Here is a 26,557-nt window from a genome sequence, read left to right as displayed (position 1 = left end):
ATAAAAACACAGGTTTGCACACTGCTGCTCAGGCTGCCAATGAAAGTTTCTGTATTGAAATCCCTGGGTCAACTTTGTTCTTATCCAGTTCATTATTACATCTGAGGAGAAAAAATACCAAGGTTTGTATTGCTGATTTGTAATTCCACCTACTATTTTTATAAACATCATGAACAGTGAAAGCAAAGTTTAATGGATTTACCATTGCCAGTAGGATCTGAAGGCAGGTTCTGAATAAATGTCTTGGATTTATTATTTTAAAAAGGACTGGTAGGGATTTGAATCCAAACTGCCATATCTCCTGACATGCCCACTGTAACAGTGATGAATATCTGCAGTCCAGGCTCCTGGATGCCCAGAAATCACAGGTAAATTCCCATATAACAGCTCTAAGCTGCCTGTATTTAAATTCAAATGTACATTCAGGCGTTGTTGAGATCCTGCACGACATGGATTTAAAGTGCTCATGTTCAGTAATTGCAGCTACACATTGAATTTACTGCTTTGCCAAAGCTGGCATTTCTATTTAGCTGTTTGATAAAGGAGGGAGGGTTGCAGCTCAGTGCCCCCAGATATTTGATTAGAAAAGAACGAGAAAAATCTTAAAATCTTAAGCAAAGCATTAGTTGTGCTGATTTTGTATAGTTTCTTGTTTAGAGGATATCTCTGTGATTTGCTGTTTAAAAATAAATTTCATTGATGTCACAGCCTTTTAGTGGGGTGAGGGAGTGGAGTGAGAGTGTGGGTGTTGAAAGCTTTCATGAGTTTCAGTAAAATGAAGCTGATCTCCTAAACGCTGCTCTTGAGGGGGAAAGAACATTCTAGCAGATGTCTCCTTGAAGGAGAAAAATCAGGAATTGTGGCCAGCAATTTGGTCTGCAGGAGCCAGACCAAAAGGTGTGTCCTAAGAGTAGCAATTCTGGTCTCTGAGCTTCAAAATGTTTAGGTGAACCTGTAGATCCTTGCTGGAAGAATGATTCCTTTCAACAGAAGTCAGGGTACTGGGGGCATTTGAAAAGGAAGCCTGATTATTGCTTTGGATTGAACAGGTAAAAGGAAGAGCAAGGAAGAACTATTAAGCAGGTAATAAATTCTGGATATGAGAGAAGGAAAACAAAGTGCTGCCAGCTGTGTGAATATGAGCCACACAGTACTAGATTCCATTTGTTCAGCAGCAGAAATGTTTCCATCTCCTCTGAGTTGTTTCCAGCAGACCTGTCTGTTCTTAAGGAAGGAAGGAAGTCTCTGTGAACAGAAGTTGTGAAATCAGACATGTACCAGTTATTGACTGAGCTCTGCTTAGTGCCCCATGTCTTCTCCCCCAAAAGCTCACCTCTTTCTATGAATGTGAGCACAGCCAGGCATGTGGAATTCTTCAGAGAGAAACTGAAAATGTTCTACACCTACATCTGGAATTGTTCAAAAAAGGAGGAGCAGAGCTACAGAGGTCCTCCTCAAGGGAGAGTTTAATTCAATTTGCCTTAATTGAAGCTGTGCAAGTGAACTACAGAATGTTTCCAGTACTCCTGGTCTCAGAAAAGTCCCACAGTGTGCACTGGTTATATGAGCTATTGCATTATATATATTCCTTATTCCAAATTCCTTAGTCTAAATATGGGGAAACATACTGCATAGTTTAACAACACAATCTCCTTGCTGGAAAATCTGCTTTAAATAGTACTATTCTCTCCTGGCCACTTATTCCCTCTGCTTGTAATAGCTTGTCATTCTCTCAGTTGTTTATGAATCTGGGCTGTGAGCTGGGTCAGTAGAGTGATCTGGGTTAAAGATCCTCAGCAACAGGAGTTGTTGTCTTTTTTTCCCCCCCCCTTTTCTAATTGGCATGGAAGGAAATGTTTGTAGTACTTGACCTAAAATCTATCCCAGGTGAATACTATGGTGGAGGCTAAAAATCCCTCCATCCAATCCTGTCGAGTCTAATAATCTAATCTGCCTCTTTCAATATTGTGCTTTGTCTATCATATGATGCTTGAATATTTTATCTGGTTGGAATAGTCTCTTGCTTTCCAGTGCAATCAAAGAATGACAGTATCTCTGTAAATGTACACAGATTAACTGTTTTGTGGAAAGTACAGACACAGCTGCTGTGTGTCTAGTTAAAGTCTGTGCTAAGGAGGGAAGCAAGTGACTTAAATGTGCTGGGAGGTTTCTGTTTAAACCTGTTTAACATTTAGTGATGGAATGTTGCCTGAGCTCTTTGTTACACTTGCAGTTGGAAGGGAGTTAAGAGGAAGAGGAAAGATTTTAGAATGAATTTTGTATTATAATGTGGGATTAAGAGAGGTCTTTCAGACCCTTCAGAGGAATGTGAGCCCTTCTTAGGAAGGGCAGTTCCAGCTGTTTCACAGGCACATCTCAGATTGCTGCTTTTCTGTCGTGGGGTATGTAGTTGTGTTGTGCTCTTTGTCAGTTTTCTCTAATTTTGAAGGAGTCAGGCGACCTGTAGGTACCCTGATTTTCTCTTGTACTGAACTACCAGAGGAACAATCAGCACCCAGGGTTTAGAAGGAAGTGTGGCACATGGGGAGTTTATTTTATTATTCTAGTTTCTTGTACTCGTTTTTCTTTTCTCATTATGTAATAATTGTTGTACATGAATAGCACTTTGGGACAGTGGTAGATAAAGAAAAAAGAAAAAAAAGTTTCACATTTACTGCAATCCCCAACATTATGCTGCTGTATTTTCAGCAGTGTGTCTGAGTCTAACCCCTCAGCTGAAGGTCATTTGGAGTCTCAGGCACAGCACAGTGTGTCTGGAGGCTGGAGCTGGACATCCAGATTCTCTTCTCTCTCTGAGTGCTTAAGCTCCCCTTTCAAAATTGTTGCTTCAGGCTATTACAGTTGGTCTTCTCTCCTGCTTCTTTTTTTTTTTTTTTTCCTTTCCTCTTACATCATATAGTGAATAATAATGAGGGCAGTGTGGACTCTTATGTTCTTTTTCACTTTTGAAAAAATGTAGGAGTGTTATATTTTATATTGCATAGAAGTAATTCTTCATGCTATTTGAATAGTTCAAAACTGCAAAAGGTTTCTGGCAAATTGCACTAGTTTCTTCTTTGTTTTGCATAAAATCTCAGAATTGAGATTTCTGTTCATGTTTAGACCATAGAGACCATTTTAGACCATTTTATCTAGATGTTTGTGGATTATTTCCTAGTTGGTAATATGTTGACAGAACTGAAACTACTTCATCCTAAGAGCACTTTAATATAGGTTCTATGTATCAAGTTGTTTTTAGAGCTCTGGAAACTTAAATTTATTATGCAGAATGATACCATAACAAGCAGCAGATAAATTCCTTTGCATTTGTCAAGATAATATGAAAAATATGTTCTCTGACCTTTTGTTGTCCATTGTTAAATTTGAAAGAATTTGAAGTTCCTTTTTTGAAGGAAGAATCCAATGATAAAACTTCAAAAATGCTGGAAGAAGTTTTTTATTGTATTAAGAGATGAAAGGGCAGATGTTCTAAAGAACAGTTTCTCTAGGCCATGCATTCCTACTTCTTTATTTATTAGCAAAATTATATCAATTATTATCAAAATATCAATATAAATTTATTATCAAAATAATATTGAATTAAAATAATATGCAAACATAGGTGAATAGAGGAATTTTAGGAGGTGGAATTTTGTTGTAAATTCTTTTAGAGGGTGTGTCTGAATGTGCTGGACATGCCTCAGTAACAGCCATGTGAGCACATTTTATGCTTTTCCAGTTTCCATTCTGTATTTGCTGGGACAAATTCTATAAAAAGTGGAAACCTTTCAGAAGGTTGAAGACTGAAAGGTCCAGAAGGAGATGCTGCTGCTGAGCCTGTGTGCTGTGACATTCCTGTTTGTGGGACAGAGCACATGAGGCCAGCCAGGCACAGGGAGCCTGTTGAAATGGCATCTGGCAAGCACCCCAAAATGGACATGGGCACAGTCTGCAGGATGGGGAGGAGGCATTTGGGAAGCAGCAGGCAGCTCCCACTGGTTTTGTGTGCCAGCTGTGGACACGTTTCAGCTCTGTGTCTGATGAAGTGTGGCTGCACAGTCCCCTTGTGATGCAGTTACAAAAGTTTATTGAGGAATACATGCCTTGCTATGTCTGCTCAAATATCTCATTTCCAATCCTGACTTCTGAAGGGAGCATCAAAAAAACCCCCAAGCAATCCTGTTCACAAAAAATTGAATAGATTAGTTTTAGCTTATAATTAACAGATAGACAGCATGGTTGGGCATGAAGTAATGGAGGATGGATGGAAGAGGTTTCCTGTGTTAGGCAATGGCCTATTTTGTTTGATGCTTTGCCTAATGTGTCTGAAGTATAGCAGTAATGTGGCAGTGCCCCCTGCCAAGACAGGAAAGCATCCCAGCTGTTGTGTGTGTGTTGTGCATGTGTACACAAGAAGTTTATTAGAGGCTATTCACACTTCAGTGGAGCTCTGAGATTGCAGTCTGTATTATATTGGCTAAATGAAGCATGTAACACTCTATATTTCTCATACAAGAAATATTCATTCATTTGTATTCATTTTTATGATTCTCAGCTGCCCTCATTCCTTTGTTTTACCAAGTCACATGTACATTTTAGGTATTTTGGCTGGACTCAAACTGGAAGCCCAGGGCACTGATTGGGTTAAAGTGGTTGTGAGAGAACCAATTTCAATTTGGAAACAGAAAAAATGCAATTGCTCAATTTTGTGTCAAACTCTAGGTAGCTTTCATTTGGATGAGCACAGTGCTGCAGGTACCTGGCAGTGCAACTTTTGTACTCCCAACAGCAAACCTGCATGTCAATAGACTGTGGTTTCTGAACCTCACTAATTAAATCTGCACTTTCTGGGGAATCTCTCTGCTGTACACACAGACTCAAAATGTACAGCACAGTTTATTCTGTGTTCTTCTCAACCACATGGTGAAAAGCTCCCACCAGAATTTTGTTTATATATCAGTTACATCTGAGTTGGTTTTTTTTGATGACTTTGTTTTTGATTTTTTTAAAAATACATTTATAATTCTTTTAAGTTTCTTTTTTTGGTTGGTTAGCAAACAGGCGAAGTCCAAACTTACCTTTTATAACACTAGCCTAGGACATTGTGGAGGATTTCTGCTTTTCCTAAACACAATCCTCCCTCCTGCATAGTTGATAGGATTTGAAGAGTCTCTAGTGCTTTTGGTGAAACTTGTCTCATAGTCCTGCTGAAAAGAAGACATTCTGTCATAAAAGTGACAGAAAAAGTGTCAGTTCAATTTTCATGTACTGTTTCCTTAAGCTGTGTTTGATTCCACATCTGATATTCACATTGGTTGGTAAAAAATAAGTAAGTTATTAATTTCTTAAGGTAATTGCTTACATTTATTTAATTATTTGATGCCCATGAATATGCAGACCATTAAAAGTGAAGATCATGTAAAAGCTATCTTCAGATCTGAGTTAAACTACTAAATGTCTGATCCTTATTAAATTTGAAGACTTAAAGCAGATCATGCACTTTTTAAAAGTTTGTTGTCTAAAATTATGTTATCAGTTCTTCTAGAAAGTCTCTGAACTTTAAACAAGTAGTTGGGCTTTCAGTTTCAGTGAAATAGAACTCCTAGTAATGTGTCTCTTGTTCACATTAGCAATCTGTGCAGTGCATTCATCAAGACTGATTATGCTTTAAGAATAAGAAAAAAGAAATCTGCTCTGTATCCTAGAGAAAATTTTTCAACGTATTACGTTGTATAGCTTTAGATTTCTGAAATTACTTAAATGTGGTCTTCAGGATATTTGCATTCATAAAGAATACTTGGTTATGCTTATTGCTTCCCTTTGCCTTTCTTGACTGTCAAAACACAGTGATGCTTTTGAAGATTTATAGCAGATGGGTAATGAGATTGCTGACTGTTAACTGCAGCATTCAGAATTTGCTGGTGGAAGGAGGTGGGAGTTTAAAAAAGGGAGAAGGTTATCGGGGATTCATTGCAAGGAAGACAGGTGATAGAACTTCGTTTTCAATCAGGAGGCTTAAACATAAATATGTTATGTTCTAAATTAGAAAAATCTCCGCTCTTCATGCTATTTGGTAGTCACATAAAATCTTTCAGAAGGAAAAATTATGGAGATGTCAGATTGCATTCAAGTGATCACAATGAATCACAAGAAAGGCAAGAAGATTATGCAATTTTTCAGTAAGTACATACAGCCTGTATTGCATGTGCTTAATTCAGCACAAATAGAAGCCTTTAAAAAATCAGAAAGAAATCATAGACTAAAGTTTGCAGTAACTATCACTTGTATATCTGTGTAATTGTGCAAAAGGGAAAATAGTTTGGCAATGCCCTTAACTGGCCTAGAAAGATTTCAGAATCTGATTCCTGGCAGTGCGTGCTATAAATAAGAAAGGAAAAAGTCTGTCTTCTTTCTTGATTTTTGTCAAGTCAGTTTGTTGGGGTACATTTCAGACTGTAATTTAGAGGAGAGGCAAAAAGCCAGTTATCTTCCACTGACTCTGTTTGGAATGTCTCCTTACTTGCCACTGTCACTTCACCCACCTCAGCACTAATTCTCTGTTCACCTGATTTAATATATTCTGTCTTTAGAAGCAGTTCTATATCTGCGTATATGAGCAGTTAAAAGTTTTAGAGGACGTGTCAGGATTTCCTCCACATTTTTTGTCTTTTCTGAGGCTTGAGAATAAAGGGCAAGCTACCTTGAGCTGTGAGTACTAGATAAGTTGCTAAGTTCAGAAGCATATGAAATACTGAGCGAGAGAAAGGGATGAAGCAAAGAAAGTTGCTGAATTGACAAGGAAGAAGATTCTCCTTTTGTTTCTTGATGCAGGTATCTCCATGCTGATCATTACTTTGATTTCCAGGTACCCTACTAGTCAAACATTACTGAAGCTACTAGTCTCTTTAAAAATATCTTAAGACCTCTAAAAATTATTCTCATGGACTTTGGGTCTATTTTACTGAGCATTTTTTAGTCACGCTGTATTAACTAACATTCTTCTCTCATAGGCAGTATCAGTATTGGGAGATAGGCAAAGGACGGGAAAAACAGGAGGAAAAAGTGCTCCTTATAGTATTTTATTTTTTAAAGGTAGCAGCTTTTTCCTGGCTGCTTTTTCCTCTGCACATGCAGAGGGAGCTCAAGAACTCCCTGAGAGTCTTGCTTAGGACTATTGCCAAGGTTGTATGTTTTTGTTACAATTTTCCTTACAAATTGAGGCAGAGACAGTTGCTGAAACAAAGAGGTCAGGCAGCAGCATCTTCAAATAAAGTGTATTATTCTTCACAAGGGAAGTTGTCTGTGATCCCTTGGGTTTTTTTTCTGTCACCCTGTTTCAGCAGGTAGTGCTGGCTTGCTCAGGGACCATTTCAGCAGATCATACACATTAGTCAAGATCTAAAATACCTCCCTGCACCATATGCTACCTAAAGTATAATAATCCTTTAATCTGTCCACTGCATGACATCTGGGCAGTTATTTGACTTAGTAACTCATGTCGATTGTTCATATCAGTGTGAATCAGAGGAGGGAGGTGCCAAAGCAGTGGCAGAGAGATGAGGATTTAGGAAAATGCCTGTGGGGAAGTGCCTTGGATCAGGGGAGACCTACCTGTGGTGTGCCAGGTGACCAAATCCCCACAGATATATCTGTGAAAATCTTTATATGAGAATAATATTATCCTGAGATAAGCACAAAACAGAGCAGGAGGGGGAGGATGAACTACAGGGACCCAAGTTACAGAAGCACATTAATATTTACTCAATATCTCTTTATACCCTCTAGTCAGCACAACAGATGTAGCTGTGTTTTAAGACATTACAATTCATTGAAAAAGGCTACAAAGATACTCTTTCCCTCCCTCCTGTCCCCGGTAATTTCAGATGTTCGCCGTGCACACAGAGGGGGAGGAGGTAGAGAGACAAGAAGAATGCAATTATCCCAAAGCCTCCTGACGGGCATCCACTTCTTCCCTCCAGCTTAGCTGCTCTGACCACAGGCTGGGGGCTCGTGGGACACGGACCAGATTGAAAAAGTGGAAGCAGACAGATGGTTATTTGTAATCATCATGTAAATGTAAATCCTATAAAAATGTTTTCTTTCTCAGGGTCTGAAAGCTGGAAAGAAGGATTAAGGCATGGATATCTAGCCTGGAATAATTTTGACCCCGCCACCTTCCCTCCTACCCCATAAACATCGTGGCTTTATCTCCACTTCCTTTAAACAAATCGCTGGAACCTCAGCCGAGGAAATTAATTCGGTTTCCATGTAATTCCCTGAGTTTATGAGCATCAGTTTGACCGAGGCCTGGATTTGGGCCTAAGCTGGCAGGTGCTGTTAGCAGCTGCCTTGGGAGCAGGGTCTCCTTTTTAAAGGCTCCTTTCCCTCTCATCCCTCGCTCCAGCAGGTGCTGGCTCCCTGTGTTTATCCCAGAGCTGGATGTGCTCCCTTTCCTGGTTACACTCCTGGCTACCTGGAAATGGCCTTAAAGACTGCCCTGACTGCTCACAGACATCTATCTTGTTTGAGCAGCATCAGCTTGTTTGAGCCACAAAGAGGCTGATCAAAGTTTAATTAACTTTCAGTGCCACTGTGGGCTGTGTGTGCACTTTAGCTGCTCTCTGCAGCTCTCTAGTCCCTCAGTGCCTTTCCAGGCAGCAAGGCTTGGCCATCTGGAAGCTTTTGCCCTTGCAAGGCTTTGCCTTTTGAAACGTGGGGGTGTCTGTGCTGCTGGGCTGGTAGGGGGAGCAGCCCCAGGGCTGCCATGCAGTGTGGGGTCACCTTCCCCTTTGGCACCCCTTGTTGGGTCATAGAATCACTGAAAGGTTTGGCATGGAAGGAGCTTAAAGATCACCCCCTATCCCATGGTCTGGGACATCTTTCCTAGACCAGGTTGCTCAGAGACTGGCCTTGAACACTTCCAGGGATGCAGCATGCAGAACTTCTTTGGACCTTGCAGTAAAGAATGTCAGGTAACACCAAAAACGTAAGGAAACACACCAAGGAAGCTGTGTGTAAAACTGGAATAAAGCAAAGCAAGAACAAAGAGTGAGGAAGCTGATGGCAGCATAGTGCTGCTTGTGTTGAATTTTGAAAACATTAGTGTTTGTGCCCTGCCAGAAGGGCCCTGAGGATGGCTGGCTTCTCAAGTGAGCAAAAGCTTTTTGCCTGTGCGTGGAGAGGGTGGTCTGTCAGGCACACTAATAGTTATTTGGAAGTACCCAGCAATTGTGGATAATTGGCTGAGGAATATTCTGCAGCTCTCAATCATTTTTCTGTTTTCACAGATGATTGTACCATTAGATATGGTGAGTGCACTAAGCTGTGCTGCAACTTTTCCATTTACTGTGCTAATACGTGTGAACTCAACTTCCAGTTGATGGTTCCTCATTCTGTGGTTTCCTGTGCCACTCCAGGAGGAAAGCCAAACTCACCAGCTCATGCTCTGCCCTCCTCTTCCCTGCTCCCTCTCTCTTGGGGTGAGCATGTTCTGGGATGACTGAGCTGGTCAGATTAACATCTGGGCTTTATTTCATTGTTAGATTGCATTAAATACTCAATTACAGGAATGTCAGCCTGTGCCCTTTGCTCTTTACCTTGTTTCTTTCCTCTGCTTTTATTCTTTTTTCCCCCTTCCTTTATCTGGCTTTTTCTTTTTCGTCTCCCTAAAGTTAGTGTTCCCCCTCTTCCTCGCCAAGTTATTTTCTCACTTTAATTTATATTTCAGGCGTTTTTCTCTTATCTTTGCTTTTCTGTCACTGCTTTATTTTTTCCCTATTTCTTTTTTCTACAACCTTTTTTTTCTTTTCCCTCCAAAACACAGAATTCTTTAGATGGAAACAGTGAGATATATCTATTAAAGATTCACATATGTGTTGAGGTACAGAGCAAGATTAAGCAAAGCCTGTAGCATCAATTTTGTCTTCTGTTCAAGCCAGTTTTGCAGTGAGACTTTGGGTAAAGGAATGTGATAAAATCAAATCACCTCTTAGCCTCATATTCTGAGGCTGATTGGAACCTTACACAATTGCTGGGATGATTCAGAGAAAGTTAATGTAATTTGCTGTGTATCACTCCAAGAAACTGTGTTTGTCAGGTTCATACAGCAGTGTGAAATGTTCAAGGAAAATGCTTTCCTTAATATTGCTGCCAGGAGTTAGGAGTCAGGAATATAAAGCCATTATGTGGTGGGATCTGCTGATTTTCTGGGGATTTTCCATTAATGGATTTACACTGAAGTTCTGTAATTACAAGTAGAATCAAGCCAATAAAAATAATATTTATTTTGTGTGTAATAGTACAAATAGCAGAAATTAATTTTTATCTATTTGCCATTTGTACAAATGTGGGTATAGCATTGTCTAGAAGTACTTTTTTTCTCCTGTGTATCATGTGGATCACAAAGACATATGAAGCTGCTTTCCTAGAAACCATGATTTTGTAAGACTTTTTTTCTGGTTCTTTCTCTGACATTCTCATGATATTGACTTTCTTGGCTTTGAAAGTGTTGTGCTGCCAATAGTCAGCAGCCCATGATATTTATCATACTATTTCGGTGCTCTGCACTGCATAAATTATTTCTTCCTCTTGATCTTGAAGTTGTATAAATTCCATTTCTGTCAATTTGATTATTGTGAATCAGAAGATTTGTATTATTCAGAAATATTTGAGGATTGAGTTTTTTGTTGTCTATTGGGTGTGTCACCTAAGACTACAAGTTCTTGCCAGAGTTGCATTTGTTGCCAGCTGCCTCCTGTCACTTTTATTTTATGCTTCAAGAGCGAAACCTAAATAGTCACTCTTTTTGTGTGTGTGTGTGTGTGTGTGTTAGAAAAGGAATTAACTTTTAATTCCCTCCTTCCTCTGGGATCTACCTGTGTATCCTGAAATGGAGAACAATAAAAGTTACCTCCATGTCATTTCAAGTGCCAGATATATACAGCCCACTCACCTCAGACTATTCAGAGACCAATTCTTGTATGTATTAATCATATTTTTCTTCTGGCTTATTACAGAAGAGAAAAATATTCAGTTCCAAATGTTAAAATGGGGCACATTTTATTAACATCGAAAGCAGTAAATTATCTCTGCTTATGAAATGAAACTGAGCAATTTCTGCTGAACTCTTCCTGACTTGCCCCTTCACTAGGATACAGTGTTTTCTAATTTCTCAGAGGGCCCTGGTTCCATTAAGGGCGAGAACTGTTTTAAAGCTGTAATGAAAGCCACGAGTAGCTCAAATTCAAGGAGGGGCAATGCCCTAAATTCTATTTCAGTAGCTCATCTAGAGCTATTTTCAGTTTTATGTTTATAAGAATGTCAATTAACCTACAGACTAGGACACACATGGAAGAATAAGGATGAAGTGGATATCATTGTAACACACTGAAACCAGCTAGTTGGACCTAATCCTTTACAGAAGTTGATGTATATAAGAAGCCATCCTGTGTTGCCTAATTTCATTTTCAAACAGATTGATGATTTAAATGCTCTTTCTTTCCGATGGGATAGGGCTGGTCAAGGTGGCAAAATTATTAGAACTAAAAATATAGAAGGAAGAAATAAATACTTTGGAAGTACATTGCTATCATTTTTTTTTTTTTTGTCTGTCACCTTTCAGAACTGATGAACATTGTAGAAAGTATGTACTAGAAATACAATAATAACAGTAATAATGGCAATGCCCTTAGCCAAAGTGTAACTCTGCAATTCAATATTAGTACTGTCCCTTTTTTACTGAGCTTGTGCTAGAATTGGAGACCCAGACAAGGCAGATATTTAGCAAGTTGTTTTCTCTTGTGAAAAGAACCTAACCTGCAGTGCTGTTTTTGTAATGATGGAAAGTAATCCTGTCAAGGTTAAGAGGAGTAATGGGTGCTACACATCCTTGAAACTTAAATGCAGAGAAATGTTCTTATCTGGAAAAAAAAAAAAAAAAGGAAAACACAAGCCCTGTATGTCAAGTCTGGCTCCACTGGACGAAAGGGCGTATCTGCCCAGCTAAATTTTTCAGATCTTTTACAGTCAATATAAAAAGCAAAGTGATCATCTAATAATAGTTGAGACTTATTTAATAGTATGCATTTCTATGTTTTTTTACCCCACTTACAACGTTATCACTTCTATTAATTTTTTTTCCTCTGTCCTTCATCTATCTCTTTAGTGCTGCGGGATGACTTCCGCCAAAACCCCACAGATGTGGTGGTGGCAGCTGGAGAGCCTGCAATCCTGGAGTGCCAGCCCCCTCGGGGGCACCCCGAGCCCACCATCTACTGGAAGAAAGACAAAGTCCGCATTGACGACAGAGAGGAGCGGATCAGTGTGAGTACAGCCCAGGTGGTTTTTTATCTGTAGACACAGGGCCCACAGCTGAGGGCAGCAGAATTTACACAGGTTTATAACCTTTCCCATGGATTTGATGTTATTCTTGGCCTCTCTGAGCTGTTTGTTGCTCCTAGTCTGGCTCTCCAGCTTGAGCTTTTTGGAGGGTTGATTTGTAAATCCAGTGTGATGGTGATCCACCCTTAGAGCTGGAGATTCAGTCATGGAAGGACTTAGTGGATATCTTTGACCAGTTTGGTTTTACCTTTTTCTATATCTCAGTTCTTCAGACTGAGAATATCAGAGAGGTGTTTATAAGTCTATGAGGTGCACAAATAATCCCTGGGAAAAAACCCAACATCGTAGAATGACACCAGTGATTTTATAGTTGTAGCAATTTGGATGTGCCTAAATAAAAACTGAAGTCATACTCTAAAGAATTATGGTTCCTGAAAAGGAATAAATGTTGAGCAAATGACTAACACTGGTTGAATTCTGTGGCCGTTCATGTTTTGTACTGAATGAAAAAGGATCCAGCAGAAATATTTAACTTACCAAGTGATCAGAGATATATCATGGTCTGTGCATGCAAATGTGATAAATTAAGGGGTTGAGAACATGTTTCTTTCCTAATTTTTAAATGCTTAGCTTTTCACCATTAATATTTCTCCAAGAAAATTTCATGTTATATGGAATGATTCAGTGCTGACCTTATTCAACATGGAAGTACTCTCAGGAAGCTTGTTAGTGGCTCTGGAAGCCTGAGGAATTATTCTAAACCAAAGAATCTGAGCTGTTGCTATTTGTGGATGAGACTGTGCTAGGGTCTACTCAAGAGTAGCAGAGCAGAGTTGCAGAGAACTGGCTATCATTCCCTGACTCTCATGTTTCTTTGGTTAAATTCCCAGCTTATTCTGGAGCAATCCATTGCCTAACCTTTGACACTGTGACTTCTCAAGCCACACATTTTTACTTCATTTCTTTCAACTACTCTGTTCTTTAACTCTGTAAGCACCCTTTCTAGCCAAGAAAATATTAAGTGTCAGGTGAATTCCTAGTTTGGGCCAGATTCAGTCTGTTTGCCTTAACAAAAAGAGAACATTTATTAGTGATCAAGGAGACTGTTCAGCCACCAGTAAAATAAAATTAACTAAATCAAGCTAAGTTAAATTACCTTTTTTTTTTTTCCAGAGAATGTCAAGAGTGCTATATATATCACTATGCAAGCAATGAAAGTACTCTGTGCTTCCAAGAGGCATCCATAAATGCAATTTTTGAAATGTAAAGAATCTATTGAAAGCCAAAGGAACAAAATCAAATGCAGTTGAAATCAGTTTCAAATTGAAATTATTCAGTGGGATAAAAATGTGTTCTATAAGAGCTTAAAGATATTTAAATATTTAAGTATATAATTTTAAAACTATACATATATTTACAAACAAAAGTTTAGAATGTCTTGGTTATGGAACTTGTGACCTGTGAAGGTAGCACTTTTTCTGACGTATTTTGTTTACCTGAAGTTAAAAAAATGTTTCTTTTTTTTTGAAACAGATCCGTGGTGGGAAGCTGATGATCTCCAACACCAGGAAAAGTGATGCAGGGATGTACACCTGTGTGGGGACCAACATGGTGGGGGAACGTGACAGTGACCCTGCAGAGCTGACTGTCTTTGGTAAAGACACCCTGCCTTTATTGCTTTTTCCCTAAAAATGTTGTAGGCTGAATTACCCTGGGTGGCTCATGAAAACATGAGACAAAGCAGGGTTGACAAAACACAGCAGTACTGCTCAAGATTTCACAGCTTCAGAAGGAAATCAGGTTTTAAAAGCTGAGGTTTATAATGATGGAGCCGTGGTGGCTCAACATTTTCCTTCTCAGCACATAGTTTCAGTCTGATTGGAGGTTCACAGTGATGTGCATAACCAGAGATGTTGTTGCAGGACAGTGTTCTCCCTCACAGAATGGCCAAGTGTAATTAAGCTACTTTTAATACACTTGACAATGCCTGTTTACCAGATATTTAGACCAGGATTGCCTTTTAAAATAATTCCATATTTCCAAGGGAAATATGAAATATGAAATCAAACCTTTGCAGAAAAGCACAAAAATCCTCACTTGATCAGTACAACATCATTGGAGACAATTCCAAAATCAAATTTTTGAATATACAGAGATAACTTTTGGCATTCATTTTTAAGAGGATCTGAAACAGCTTTTCCTTCTGTAAGCCAGGACAACTTTTAGATTATTGGTGCTGGTGAATGATTTAAAAATGAATAAGCTTCCTGTGTGAAAGAGCCTCTAGACCTGATGGGCAAGGCAAGAATTTGTTGTTAGGAGCACTTGTCCCATGGTTGGCATCCAGAGCAAGAGCAAAGTAACCCAACCTAGAGCTGGATTCATCCTGCTAGCAACTGAATTAGAAGCAAAGCCACAAAATCATGCTGTGGTATATCCTACAGATGTGGGTTTTTAGGAATTAGTCAAGAGGTTCTGAGCAAACAAAGGAAGATCAATAAGGAAAAACCCTCGCTGCTAAGGAAAACATGTCTGTGCTGACAAAAGAGAGAGAAATGGTGTTAATGTTCCCTCCTGCTGCACCTCTTTGATGTCCTTGATACACTGCTGAAATTCCAAACAAGACTCTTTGTAATGCCAGACTTTTAACAGAATTCCTAAGGCTCTTTGTGAAGCAGATGCTCCAGATTTTTTCACCTCCTGCCTAATATGGTTTACTGAAAAACCCAGTCACTCATATTGCCATGTCTGTGTTTGCATGTATGTGCAATTCAAAATTTGTTTATCCACTTAAAAAGAATTATGTGATTCACAAAAGGCAGAGAAAGATTTTTACTAGACAAGATCTATGAATTTCTGAGGTTATGCTGCTTTCCAGCTTTTCAGGACTGAAAAGGTTTCCACTGCAACTGGCTGCAGTGGAAACATGGAAATATGTGGCTTTTAAAGACAGAACTATTATACCTTGTAGAAAAAAAAAACAGAGAAAGGATCTCTGTCAAATTATTATTACCTTTGCAGCCAATCTGTTAGAGTTGTAGCTTTATACAGATGCAAAAGAGACATGACATATCTCCTTCATCAGTTTAAGTACTGCTAATCTCTGGTAATACTCCCTGTGGATAGCAAGCAGATTGCAGTCCTAAACTACAAAGCCTTAAGAAATCCTTAAGAAAATAATTTGTTAAAAAGCATTGAGCTGTAGGAATGGAAGATGAAATGTGCATGTAATTTCATATCCTGCAGAGCTATGAAACATATTAGGTTCGTCTTGATATGTAAAATAATACATAGCCAATTACAATATTCTGATTTTTTTCCGGGGTATAATCATAGCAATCAACTTGCAAAATACAATCTAAAACTATTTGGTGAATACCAAACAAAATCAGCAATAAATGAAATTAGATATTTTTAATCCTTCTTAATTGCGTTAGACCACCTAAAGAAAATTGTATTTAAAATTCCCTACTGCAATATCTTCCTGCATTCCCCCTTCTATCTGGGTATTCCCAGGTACCTCTCCACTTTCATTTTTGCTGTGAAAGAGTAGCATGCAGGAAGCAGGTGCTCAGGCTGTGACCTGCTGTCTCACAAGATGATTTGGCTCTCCTGTGGCCCTGAGTCTCTCTGTTGGTGCCCTGGGCTCAGTGTCCAGGGCAGCTCTGGTCCCCTCCATACAAAAGGAGGGAGCTTGCCCATGCTTTCCAGCAGTTATATTCCATTCCTGGGCTCCAGGCAGCAGCCCATGTGTGGGCAGGGATGTGCACAGTGACTGGAGAGCATTATCCATGGTGTTTCCAGGAAGCAGTGTATCTACTGGACAGTCCGATCACTCCAAGCACAATTAAATAAATCCAGTGACTCTGGGAAATGTCAGATTGGCTCTGCATGTTCAAATTGGCTTCACTGAACACAGGCAAAACCACCAGGATCGTATGTTGGGTTCACAGCCTTCCTCTGATACGACTCATGGGTCTGAGGAACATGGGAATACTGCAAATGTTGATGAAAAATATACCAGGAATACTTATATGCAATTCATGTGCCAAACTTTAACTGCTTTGAACATATTTGAAAATGGACTCCAAAATAAAGTGGGAGACTCAGAGAATTTTAATGTGACTGGCAAATCTATAGCTGGTGCTAATTCTGAAAAGGAACATGTATTAATTAGCTGATCAGTCATGTCTTCATTCCCTTCCCAAATAAGAATTCCCCAAACTGTGTGAATGGAGCCTTAGTAAACACATTATATAGGAAAAGGAACAGTTTCATACTAGCTCTTAGACCTTTCCAGAAACCTTCTACTTGTTACTTTTGGCTTTGAAAGTTTTTCTGTAATACCTGAAGTTAACTTCTGCATGTGACTTGTGGCAGATCTCTGGCTCCCTGTACAGTAAATTTAGCTTGAGGCATTGCCTCTGGAAAAACTGAGTCAGTGTGGTGGGAACTGGTGGCCCAAGGGGAGCAGCATGGAAGCTTAGCCTGAAAGATTACACTTTTCCTCAGTTTAAAAACAATAAAATAAAATGGGCCATAAGAACCTTGGGAAGCAGTAGGGGGAGAAAATAAAATTTTCCCATATGCAGAATATGTCCACTTGGCTAATATCCACTGAATAACCTTTACTGAGAGATAGTTATGAATAATACATGTAGAACTTCCACATTTTTTTCCCAAGCTTATCTGCATAGCAAACATTGTGTTCAACATTTAGGCACTCTTAATGGTATACTGGTGGTGTCAATGTAGTTTGAATTAGTTTTGCTCCCAAGTCATGATCCTTCTATTAGCAGAAAATTGGCATTCTTTCACAGTAAAATACCATAATGATCATATAAGCAGTGCTATCCAAAACTGTTTTGAATAGTGACGAAGATGCACTACATTTTGTTAGCCTTCTTTTTCAAGCATTTCTTCTAGTTTTTGCCTTTATGAGGCTCCAAGGTGTAATCTTGGAGTAAAGCAGAAAGACAAGGTCTGTCACAGTCTTAAGTTGCACTTTAAGGGAAGTTAATAACCTCAGTCCTAATGTTCACAAAAAGAGGCAGCATGGGACTTGATTATTGTGTGCACATTATTCTAAAGGCCAATTTCCGAAGTGTAAGTGATACAAATTAGGCTGCATTGCTTGTGTTTGGGCTCATAGCCCTTGGCTGAACAGAATTAAAGCAAGATGCAAAACAGAAACAGTTTAATTCCAATTTGTAAGAAAGCTTTGTTTGTAAATACATAATATGGAGCCAGAAATTAAATTGAGAAGACATTACTCCTTAAGATAACCTTTATCATTTTGTCATGCTACTTCACTGTTCTAAGTTTTCAAGTTGTATTAACTGTTTCATGTTCTTTTATTTCCCTTTGCACTTAAAATGGCATGTTTGAAGAGAATGTACAAAGGTATATCTTGTATATTGATTCTAAAGCTCAGTGAAATCAATGAAAGCCTTAGTATATCAGCTTCAAGAGGCTAACATCAAGCAGTGGAAAAAGATATATATAGAAGAGCCTCAAAAGAATATAAAGCATGAGTAAGAAGAGTACAAAAATATCTTTAAAAGATATGTCAATTTGGACATATTAAAGATTGTTTTGGATTAATCTTTGATTTTATCTTTGGTATCTGAAACCTTTTTTCAGCTAATAAGGTCCTGTGGGATGAAGAGGTATTTTTGTCTGATGCTTGAGGAAGTATTTGTGTTTGATGTTCTGTAGATATTGTCAGACTGAAAGAGAAACCCTAGTTTCAAAAAAGAGTATCCTATGATGACATGGTGTTAGAAGAGAAAAAATCCCTAAAATCCCTTCAATGAAGACATTGTGCCCCATTTTACTTTCTTGAGCTCTGCCTATGTGGAAGACTTCAGCAGAGTCTTGACCCATTGTATCCTGAATAGCTTTCCCAGTCACGTGGAAAAATCTACCAAAACCAAGTATACATTCATAGGTCAAGACAGAGAAATCAACAGTGTGTATTTTTTCCTTAGGGTCAAATCTCCTCCTGGTTTTCTTCAAATCCCTGTATTTTCCACTTGCAGCCTACTTGTGGCACTTTGCCAAAAGCCAGTTTAGCTTTAGAATATTTGTTACCCTCAGATATCAAGAAGTTGTTGCAGGATAATGATACAGCTCTGAAAAAATTGTCTGATTATGTCCCCAAAGCCTGTATGTAACAGTCAGTAAAACCTGTTATTAACATGACTGTAGATGTATATAAAAGGAGAAAACCACTAGCAACTGATAACATTCATTTTACTGCATTTGCTTCTTGTTGGTGCTCCATGCCTTTACTGTGCAAGCTCATCATGCCTTGGGTGCTGCTTAGAGTGCAGGAATTTCTGATGTCTACACAAGTGCTTATTTCTGAAATGAAAAAGGGAAAAATGCAGTAGAAGAACATCTATAAATATATAACCACCTTCTTTTGCAATTCTATTTTCATTTATTTGGCCAACATAGATAATTTTAGTGAGATTGTAATATCATGTCTTCTTTCACGTGCTCTTCTTTTGGCAGAGAGCTTTACTTCCTCCAGATCACGTTGCCTTTAATGAAATATCTATGCTATTGACAGCATTCTGAAGTGAAACTTAGTTCCAACCATCTAACATTTACTTTTTTCCCTTTGAATCAGAACTATAAAGTGCAAAAAGCATTTAAATGTAAGTATTTGCTATTAAATCCCTCCCCAAAGCCTTTTAATTTGTGTTTCGGTAGTCTTTTTAGAACACAAAAACATTTTAGAAAGATGATGTCTTCTATCCAGCAAAGACAGAGAAAACAAGAACAATTCTAAATCAGATTGAGGCTCTGCATTATGAGGACCATCAAATCCTTCACTCTAGCAGTTGCCTCACCAGAGAAAAACATATTAAGGTAGTTAGGAACATTTTAATTAGATTGAGGCCACATATACAGCTGTCTAACTTTTTGAGGAAACAGGGAAAGGGCAGTAATACATCTGAAGGTCATCTGAGTCTCTCTAATAGACTGTGATACTCAGACCAATTGTTAAATATGGGAAGAATTGAGTTTTGAGGTTAACTTGTGTCAGCACCCAAAGCAAGGAAAGCATTTTGCTGTTTCTGGCTCGGATCTGTAGTTTCCTTGCAGCACATACCTCAAGCACTGCAACAGATTGTAGGTGTGTGTCCAGATTGCATTAACACTCCCCTTTTATAACTGCAAGCAAAGTTTATTCTGAAGTTATAAAGGTCAACCTAGTAATAGCAGGGCTGGTTGACATGACATATAACCATGACCTATTCTGTAGTTCTCTTCAAAGATTTTTTTAATATTCATCAGAGAAAGTCAGGGAAGTGAGTACTTTATTTACTCAGTGAAAGCTTATAAAATAGGTATATTAAAATTTTTTATATATGCCTATGATTTTAATTTATCACCCTTTCTTCTTGTTTCTGAAATATATTGTTCTCTGGATGCTGTTGACAGTGTAACAATATTTAATTATACTTCAAGGCTTTATTTATTAGTAAACTGTTTCAGAAGAAAAAATATGAAAAAGACTTTCCCCCCCCCAAGATTAGCTCTGAAACTAAATTTGACCTGGCTGTGCAAAGAAACCTTTATTTAGCATGCTTGGGCAAGCAGCACTTTGTCTCCTGAGAGATTAACATTGTAAGCAAGTTATGCAGGTGACTCAAATCCAGTTAATCTCACATAAAGAATGTTAATTGCATTGGCAATGGCATTCACTCTGATCACTTTATAGCTGTATAATTAGCTATTGGACATATTGAAGGGGTTTTCTGAGTGATACAAATACAGGAAACAACATGAGAGAGAACTTGTTCTTTCCTGATTCCCGCTGTGCCAAATGCAGAGATGATGGAAAAATGGAAGCAGCAGTTGTTGGTATTTGCATGGCCTTGCTAACTGGGCTCTGTCCTTTCACAGCTATTGATTTTCTAGCAACTTCTTAGATGTTTTTGAAAATACACAGTTTTAGAAGCTGATGTGAAACAAATGTGTGTATTCTCCTAAATTGCCTTGATGTGGAATCCAGTGATTTATCTAATGACCTCAGGGCCATTTACTTTCTCCTCAGCTGGGTTCTCCTCAAAATGAGACAGGAATTTATTTTCTCATCTCCTGGATAGGAGAATTGACAGCCACAAGTACCAAAATCATAAGTATGCACATTCTAATCTCTTAGCTGTTTACACACAGCTTTTTTAAACCTGGTCTAAAATGATTTTTGTATGCAGAAGAAGTCAGAGTTGTTTAAATCCAATGGGGATGAACCAGGGCCTCTAAATCACCAGTTAGAGTGCTGATCTGGATCTGAATTTCTTAGTTCATGTCTTAGATTATGTCTTAAAAAACAAATGCTGAAATGAAGAGTGTGTGAGCTGAGAGCAGGAGTTGGTCTAAGCTCTTCTGAGGAAAGAAGTTGTGAAAAAGATGTTGTTGAAAACTTGCAGGAAGTGTCATTAAAATATTCTGGTCCAGATCCATGTAATTACAGATGGACAATAAGTACATTGCTTAGCATTAGGATTTTTTTTTTCTTCAGTTTTAATAAGTTTATCAAATTAAAATTACTTTATCCAAATTTTTTCATGCATAACTGGAAAATTGATTTTAATTGACAAAATTAAAGTAAATGGACAAAATAATTGACTCTTCTCTAAGAGTCTTGAAGTTCTTGCAGCTTAGAGACAAAGGGGATAATTGGAGTGAAATGGTCAGGAATGAGAGGAATGGAGGAGGCTTTTTGTCCTGAAAAGTGCAGGTGCCTCATACTGAATATCAGGTACCCAGAATACATTTGGAATAGCTACACTATGCCAGAGATGTACTTTTTTTTTTTTTTTTTTTTTTGCTTCTCAAGAGGGTTGTCACTAAATTTAGCCAAATATGCACCTGCCTAAAAAAAAAAAAGTAATAGAGTCACCCATTCATACACCAGAGAACCCATGAATGCAGATCTGGGCAGAATTTTTCTTGTGTCAGCACTGTGTTCTTGCTGCTGTCACTCTCCTGGGAGGGTCCTTGGGTACTCCAGCTGACTTTTCTTGTGTTAAGTTTGTGGATGGGCTGAATTTGACCTGAGGAAAAGGAGCTCCTGTTCAAGTGTAGACCAAACACTCAGTGGAGAAAAGCCATTTGCTGTGAGGTATATTGGACTTGTGAACTTGCTGGGTTCCAGGTGTGAAAAATGTTCATTCTGGACTAAAAAAATAAAGATGAAATTACTAAGGAAACAGTCAGCAGCTTGATATGGCTTGTACATAGACTTGAAATGGGAAATTGTCAAGATTTCAATATAAGCAGAGAGGCTAGGAATTAATTTACTTGCCCAAACATTGCTGGAATCTGCAGATCCTGGGCAGGAATAGGAATAGGACAAAAGCAATAGCTTGGGGAGAAGAATCTTTGCCCATTAGACATGCTTTTATCTCTCTCATCCTGAAAAGTGCTATAGATTCTTGAGCATGTCTATTCTTCTGCTGACAAAATATGTTTTCCCCTGCCAATAGGTTTCCCTGCTAATAAGGAATTCCTGTGTGATGCTGTCACTCATTTGCATAATTACTAACAGGTGGTTTTGTGTTCCTCATTTTCTGACTGATATTCCAATTTGCAAAAGTGGTGAACACTTTTTTTGTCAGCAGTTGAATTAATGGAAGCTGAGCTTTGAGCACACAAAATTAAAACTTCATTTCCACCCAACCCCCCAACCTCTCAAAAAAAAAAAAAAAAAGTCAGTTTTGTGATGTTCAGGTGGAACATCAAAATTAAGCAGATACTTTTTACCTTGTTTTCTAAGATCTCTATCTTACCTCAGAGAGGAGCTATGAAAATAAGTGAGGTGATTACAAAGCATTAAAATAGGTGTAATAGAGGTCATGAGGAAATTAATAATTCTGACTTTGAAGTGCTGCTTGAGTTGTAAGACAGGGGCCACCCTCTAAACAGTAGAACTAAAGCAAAACATTAAACACCTGCTCATTAAATGAATATCAAAAATCTGGAGATGTTTGGGGAAAAAAATAGTGTGTGATCATATAACTGCAACCCATCAGTCCCATAAGGCATCATAAACAAAGGAAGTGACTAAAAGACATACAGACACTTAATTCTGTCAGTAAGTGTGGCCTGCTTGATTTTTCAACCTCAGTCATGTTCTTTTAACTTTTTTAAAATTAATTGCATTTATAATCATGCATAACAAACATATAAAATTAGCTCTGTAGTTATCAAGACAAACTGCCTGAATGAGAATCTGGTATTGCTTGCATCTGCAAAAAGTCTGAGTAATTTTTCTAAGTGACATCATGCCCCTTAACTTGCTGAGAGTGAAATGTGAAACATAGTGTGTAACCAGTTTTAAATGTCTTCATGATAAATCCCTGTCTTGAGTGGAAATACTGTTTCATATAAACCCAGTCTTATAATGGTTTGACTAGCATAAATAATTTATGACAATAAAAGTGTGGTATGGCTGAGAGGACAGAAAAAAAAAAATAAAAATTGTGTCATCCAAAGGCAACTTGAAAACTATCCCCAGTGACATCCTTTCAAATGAAATTACCGGTACTTGGATTTTGTACCAGTGTAACTGAGATCAGATTGTGGCTCTGCATCTGGATTTTAAGCAGGCCTGTATGGCATTATGGTGATTAATACTATTTGTAGCTGTGCAGCCTAACATAACAAGGGTAAACAGAAGTTATTATTCAGACCTTAATTTGGTTTTCCATGGTGAAGTTGGCAATGAGGATCAGAGAAGCTCTGTCCTGGGCTCGACAGCTCACAATTGCCTGAGGTGTGTAACAAGGAGTTTAAATTTCCTCTGAAGCATCAAGATATTGATCACTGCCAAAGGCAGTGACTCCACTGGCAGCTCCTACACTGCTCAGGCTCTGGATGTGCAGCGCTGCAGAGCCACAGCTTTTCCTGGGAAGGGCATGGCCCCAGAGCCCTCTACACTGCCTGGCAGGTGCTTCTGGTGGCTCTTGCTGGAGGGTGGGATGGGACAGCCCTGCCCCTCCAACCTGGCCGCCCTCTTGGTATCTCTGCACACCGTCAGTTCCACTTGCTGACTTTGTGGAGCTCAGCCTGCTTTCCGTTTGATGGACGGGTAAGCAGCGAGACTCTGAGAAGTCCAGGAGTGCTCATTGCAGCCTGTGACTCACTGTGGGGTTTCCATTCTCTTCCAGAGCGGCCCACGTTTGTCAGGCGCCCGATCAACCAGGTGGTGCTGGAGGAGGAGCCCGTGGATTTCCGCTGCCAGGTGCAGGGGGATCCCACCCCCACCGTCCGCTGGAGGAAAGACGACGCCGACCTACCGAGAGGAAGGTGAGAGCCACGTCCACCTTCAGATTCCTCTTGCTGCACAATGCTGGAATCCATCCCCACTACTGAGAGTTTGCTCTTTGTGTCCCAGATTTATTTCCCACGTTGCTGCTCTTTTGGCGCTACAAATCTCGTTCCACAGGCAGCTGTGCAGGGAAACCCAAGCTGGGTGAATTGTCCAGGTAATGGATTCCTGTGGAGGAACAAAAGTGATGTGTAGGTGTTGTGAGCACATGGGTATTCAGTGAATTTATTGGAGACAGTAAAGATGTTTTAGGACTGTAATAGTGATAGTAGCCTTCAGAATGATGTGCTGATACCAAGAGGGAGAAAACTTGGCAGGAAAGTTGCTCTGTTGCACTGGCAAGGTGAATTACAAGCAGAGCGTGGTGGGCTTTGCTGGCTCCTCAGTTTGTGTCTATTAAGTCTTGGAGAGAAACGCTCCTCTTGAGGAAACAAAAAGCCAGACTAGCAGAAGTGTAAAGCAGAGTTGAAATCTGGAACAGGCCCCCTGTGTTCAAGAAAGATTAATTTACTCTGGAACAAACAAGGAGAAAATTTTAGTGAGCAGGGGAAGGGAGTCTCTCCTGCAAAAGGGTTTTAAATTAGTTTGGCTCCTTTCAACTAACAGAGCAGTGTTTGGTCTTCATTTTCTGGAATTCTTTATTGTTTTGATGCTGAATCATTATTTCATTAAAAAATCTCAACATGGAAATAGCTCTGGGAACAGGAATTAGAACCCAGGTCTCCACAACCCAGCAAGTCCTTCTGGCACTATGAGTCCTGATTTACTTTTGTACAGCTTTAATTTTAGCAGTAAACATAAATAGTGCCTCTTTTTTTTCCCCCCACTATACCTGATATTTTCCATCAGTTGAATATACTAATGGAAAAATACATAGTCTAGAAAAAAACATTTCTATGTAAGTTAGATACATATCTCTATATATATATGTGTGTACTTTTAAAAAAAAAATTTATTTTCTTGCAATTAAAACAAATTTTAAAAGTAACATAGCTCTTTTGCTTATTATAGTGACAGATGTGTATGAATGTAATGCGTAAAATATTATTTTCAAGAGAAGACTTTGGATGTCAGGATAGATTTTTCTCTTTGCTTGCTCTTAACTATGTATTGTAGAGTAGTCCACAGTAAATACATTGTGTTTCTGTGATTTATTCTTGCTTTTGTGCTGCTTCTGTTGTTTTAAATCATATCTGCTTCTAAGTCACATAAACAGAAATAATAGATGATGAACCCACATTGTCTTTGGTTAGACTGCATTTCTATTAGATATTTTTAGTGACTGTATCCTTTCTTTTTCTCCAACATCTGCACTTTGGAGGCAAATGCTTCTGATAATTGACATTGTATGCTCTCTATTCTATATATTTTTTAAAAATTTATTTCTATAGCACAATATGTAAGCATTTCTTCACTGTCCAAAAAGTGGACATTTCCAGACAATGCTGGCAGGAAGGTAAACTACAACCTCTAAAACAAAAGCTATTGTTTTTTCTGGATTTTTTTAATACCAGCAAAGAAATTTGCCTAGATATAGTCTGAATGAATGGATGGATAAGAAAATTATGGTACCAAAATTTTATAAATTAGGAAAGAATGTCAAAATGACTCCTCTTTTTTTGTTTGTTTGGGTTTTTTTGTTGTTTTTTTTTTTTTTCTTTTGAGGTAAAAGACAAATTATCTTTTAGCTTCCCAGCTCCTGTATTTTAAGCATTTTAACATCTACAATAAAACATACAGCCCTCAAGGATTTCCCTTTGTTATTCTTCCTACATGCATAAATACTTCTGAGCAGATCTCTGAGCTATTTGTCTTATAACTTTCAATATAAATTTCCTGTTTCTACAGCTAACAATGCTCTTTGCACATCTGTCTGTTTTCATTTTTTCAATAATTTCATTTTGGCTTCATCACTAGATTGCAAGACAATTACAGTAGGTACCTGTTTCAACAATTACTGCAGGTTTTTAAATGTGTCTATTGTTGATTCAGTTTTCAAAGTGTCTGGATCAGTGAAAGCAAAGTGGGACAAACTGAATTTTTGTATGCATTTTGTTTCTGTAATTTGCTCCTGGTGAATGCCAGAATCAGTGATGATGGATCCATGGCCTTTCAGAAATCCTTGTCTGTTTTTCTGCCTCACCTTGTTTTAGTTTTTTTAGTGACCCATGTGAAAGTGAAGAGAAAAATAATTCCAGTGATTTTTGATGACAAATGTGAACAGTATTGCTACACCAATTGGTGTGTTGAGTAGTAATTGGAAAATAATTTCAGGCTGTTAAAGTTCTAATTATAAAAGTCCCTGATGGACTCTGAGCATCTCCAGTTGCAATTGGATTGAGAAAAAAAACCTCAATTTCTAAAGAAATTACTATGTTTGAAAACATGACTCTTTATAAAAAAAGTGTTGGCTATTTGTCAAATTGTCTGTGTAATTGCCCAGGAGTATATAGATAACCATGCTTCAAATATGAGAATAGGCAGTTTATTCTGACCGTGCAAAACTTCATTCCCAATTTCAGTTGTTTTGAACTGTTGATCTAAACCAACTGTGATAGTCTGTATTTTGAATTTAAAACTTTAAAGTGCTTCTTTGAGTAGCGGTTTTTAAAATGGCTGGGAAATATTGCTCTCACTAGGAAGTTACTTTTCAACATGCTGTAGACCTGACCTGAGATTAACTGTGATCTGAGTCATGGAGCTCCTCTGTGCATGACTGGGAAAGAATTTTAAAAAAAGATAAATATTATGTGAAAACAGCAGTGTGAGTACTGTATGATAACTGTTTTCACACTTCTTTTGCACCACTGTGATAAAGAGTTATTTAGATTTTTCAGTGCTTAGAATTCTTGTTAGAGCCTAAATTGG

The 26,557-nt window shown here is 38.4% G+C and overlaps 1 protein-coding gene across 6 annotated transcripts in view; it reads left to right on the top strand.

Moving 5' to 3' along the window:
• The window catches only part of ROBO2 (roundabout guidance receptor 2), a 432,478-nt gene that overhangs the window by 278,135 nt on the left and 127,786 nt on the right, over positions 1-26,557 (top strand). For all 6 annotated transcript variants that reach the window (XM_079322619.1, XM_079322621.1, XM_079322618.1 and 3 more), the window contains exons 3-5: positions 12,164-12,321; positions 13,873-13,993; positions 23,529-23,667. In XM_079322619.1, coding sequence (XP_079178745.1) covers positions 12,164-12,321; positions 13,873-13,993; positions 23,529-23,667 — 418 coding nt within the window. The remainder of the gene's footprint in view (positions 1-12,163; positions 12,322-13,872; positions 13,994-23,528; positions 23,668-26,557) is intronic.

This window comes from Erithacus rubecula (genome assembly GCF_903797595.1).
Source record: "Erithacus rubecula genome assembly, chromosome: 1".
Classification (NCBI taxonomy): Eukaryota; Metazoa; Chordata; class Aves; order Passeriformes; family Muscicapidae; genus Erithacus; species Erithacus rubecula.
This window is presented reverse-complemented; position numbering and strand designations above follow the sequence as displayed.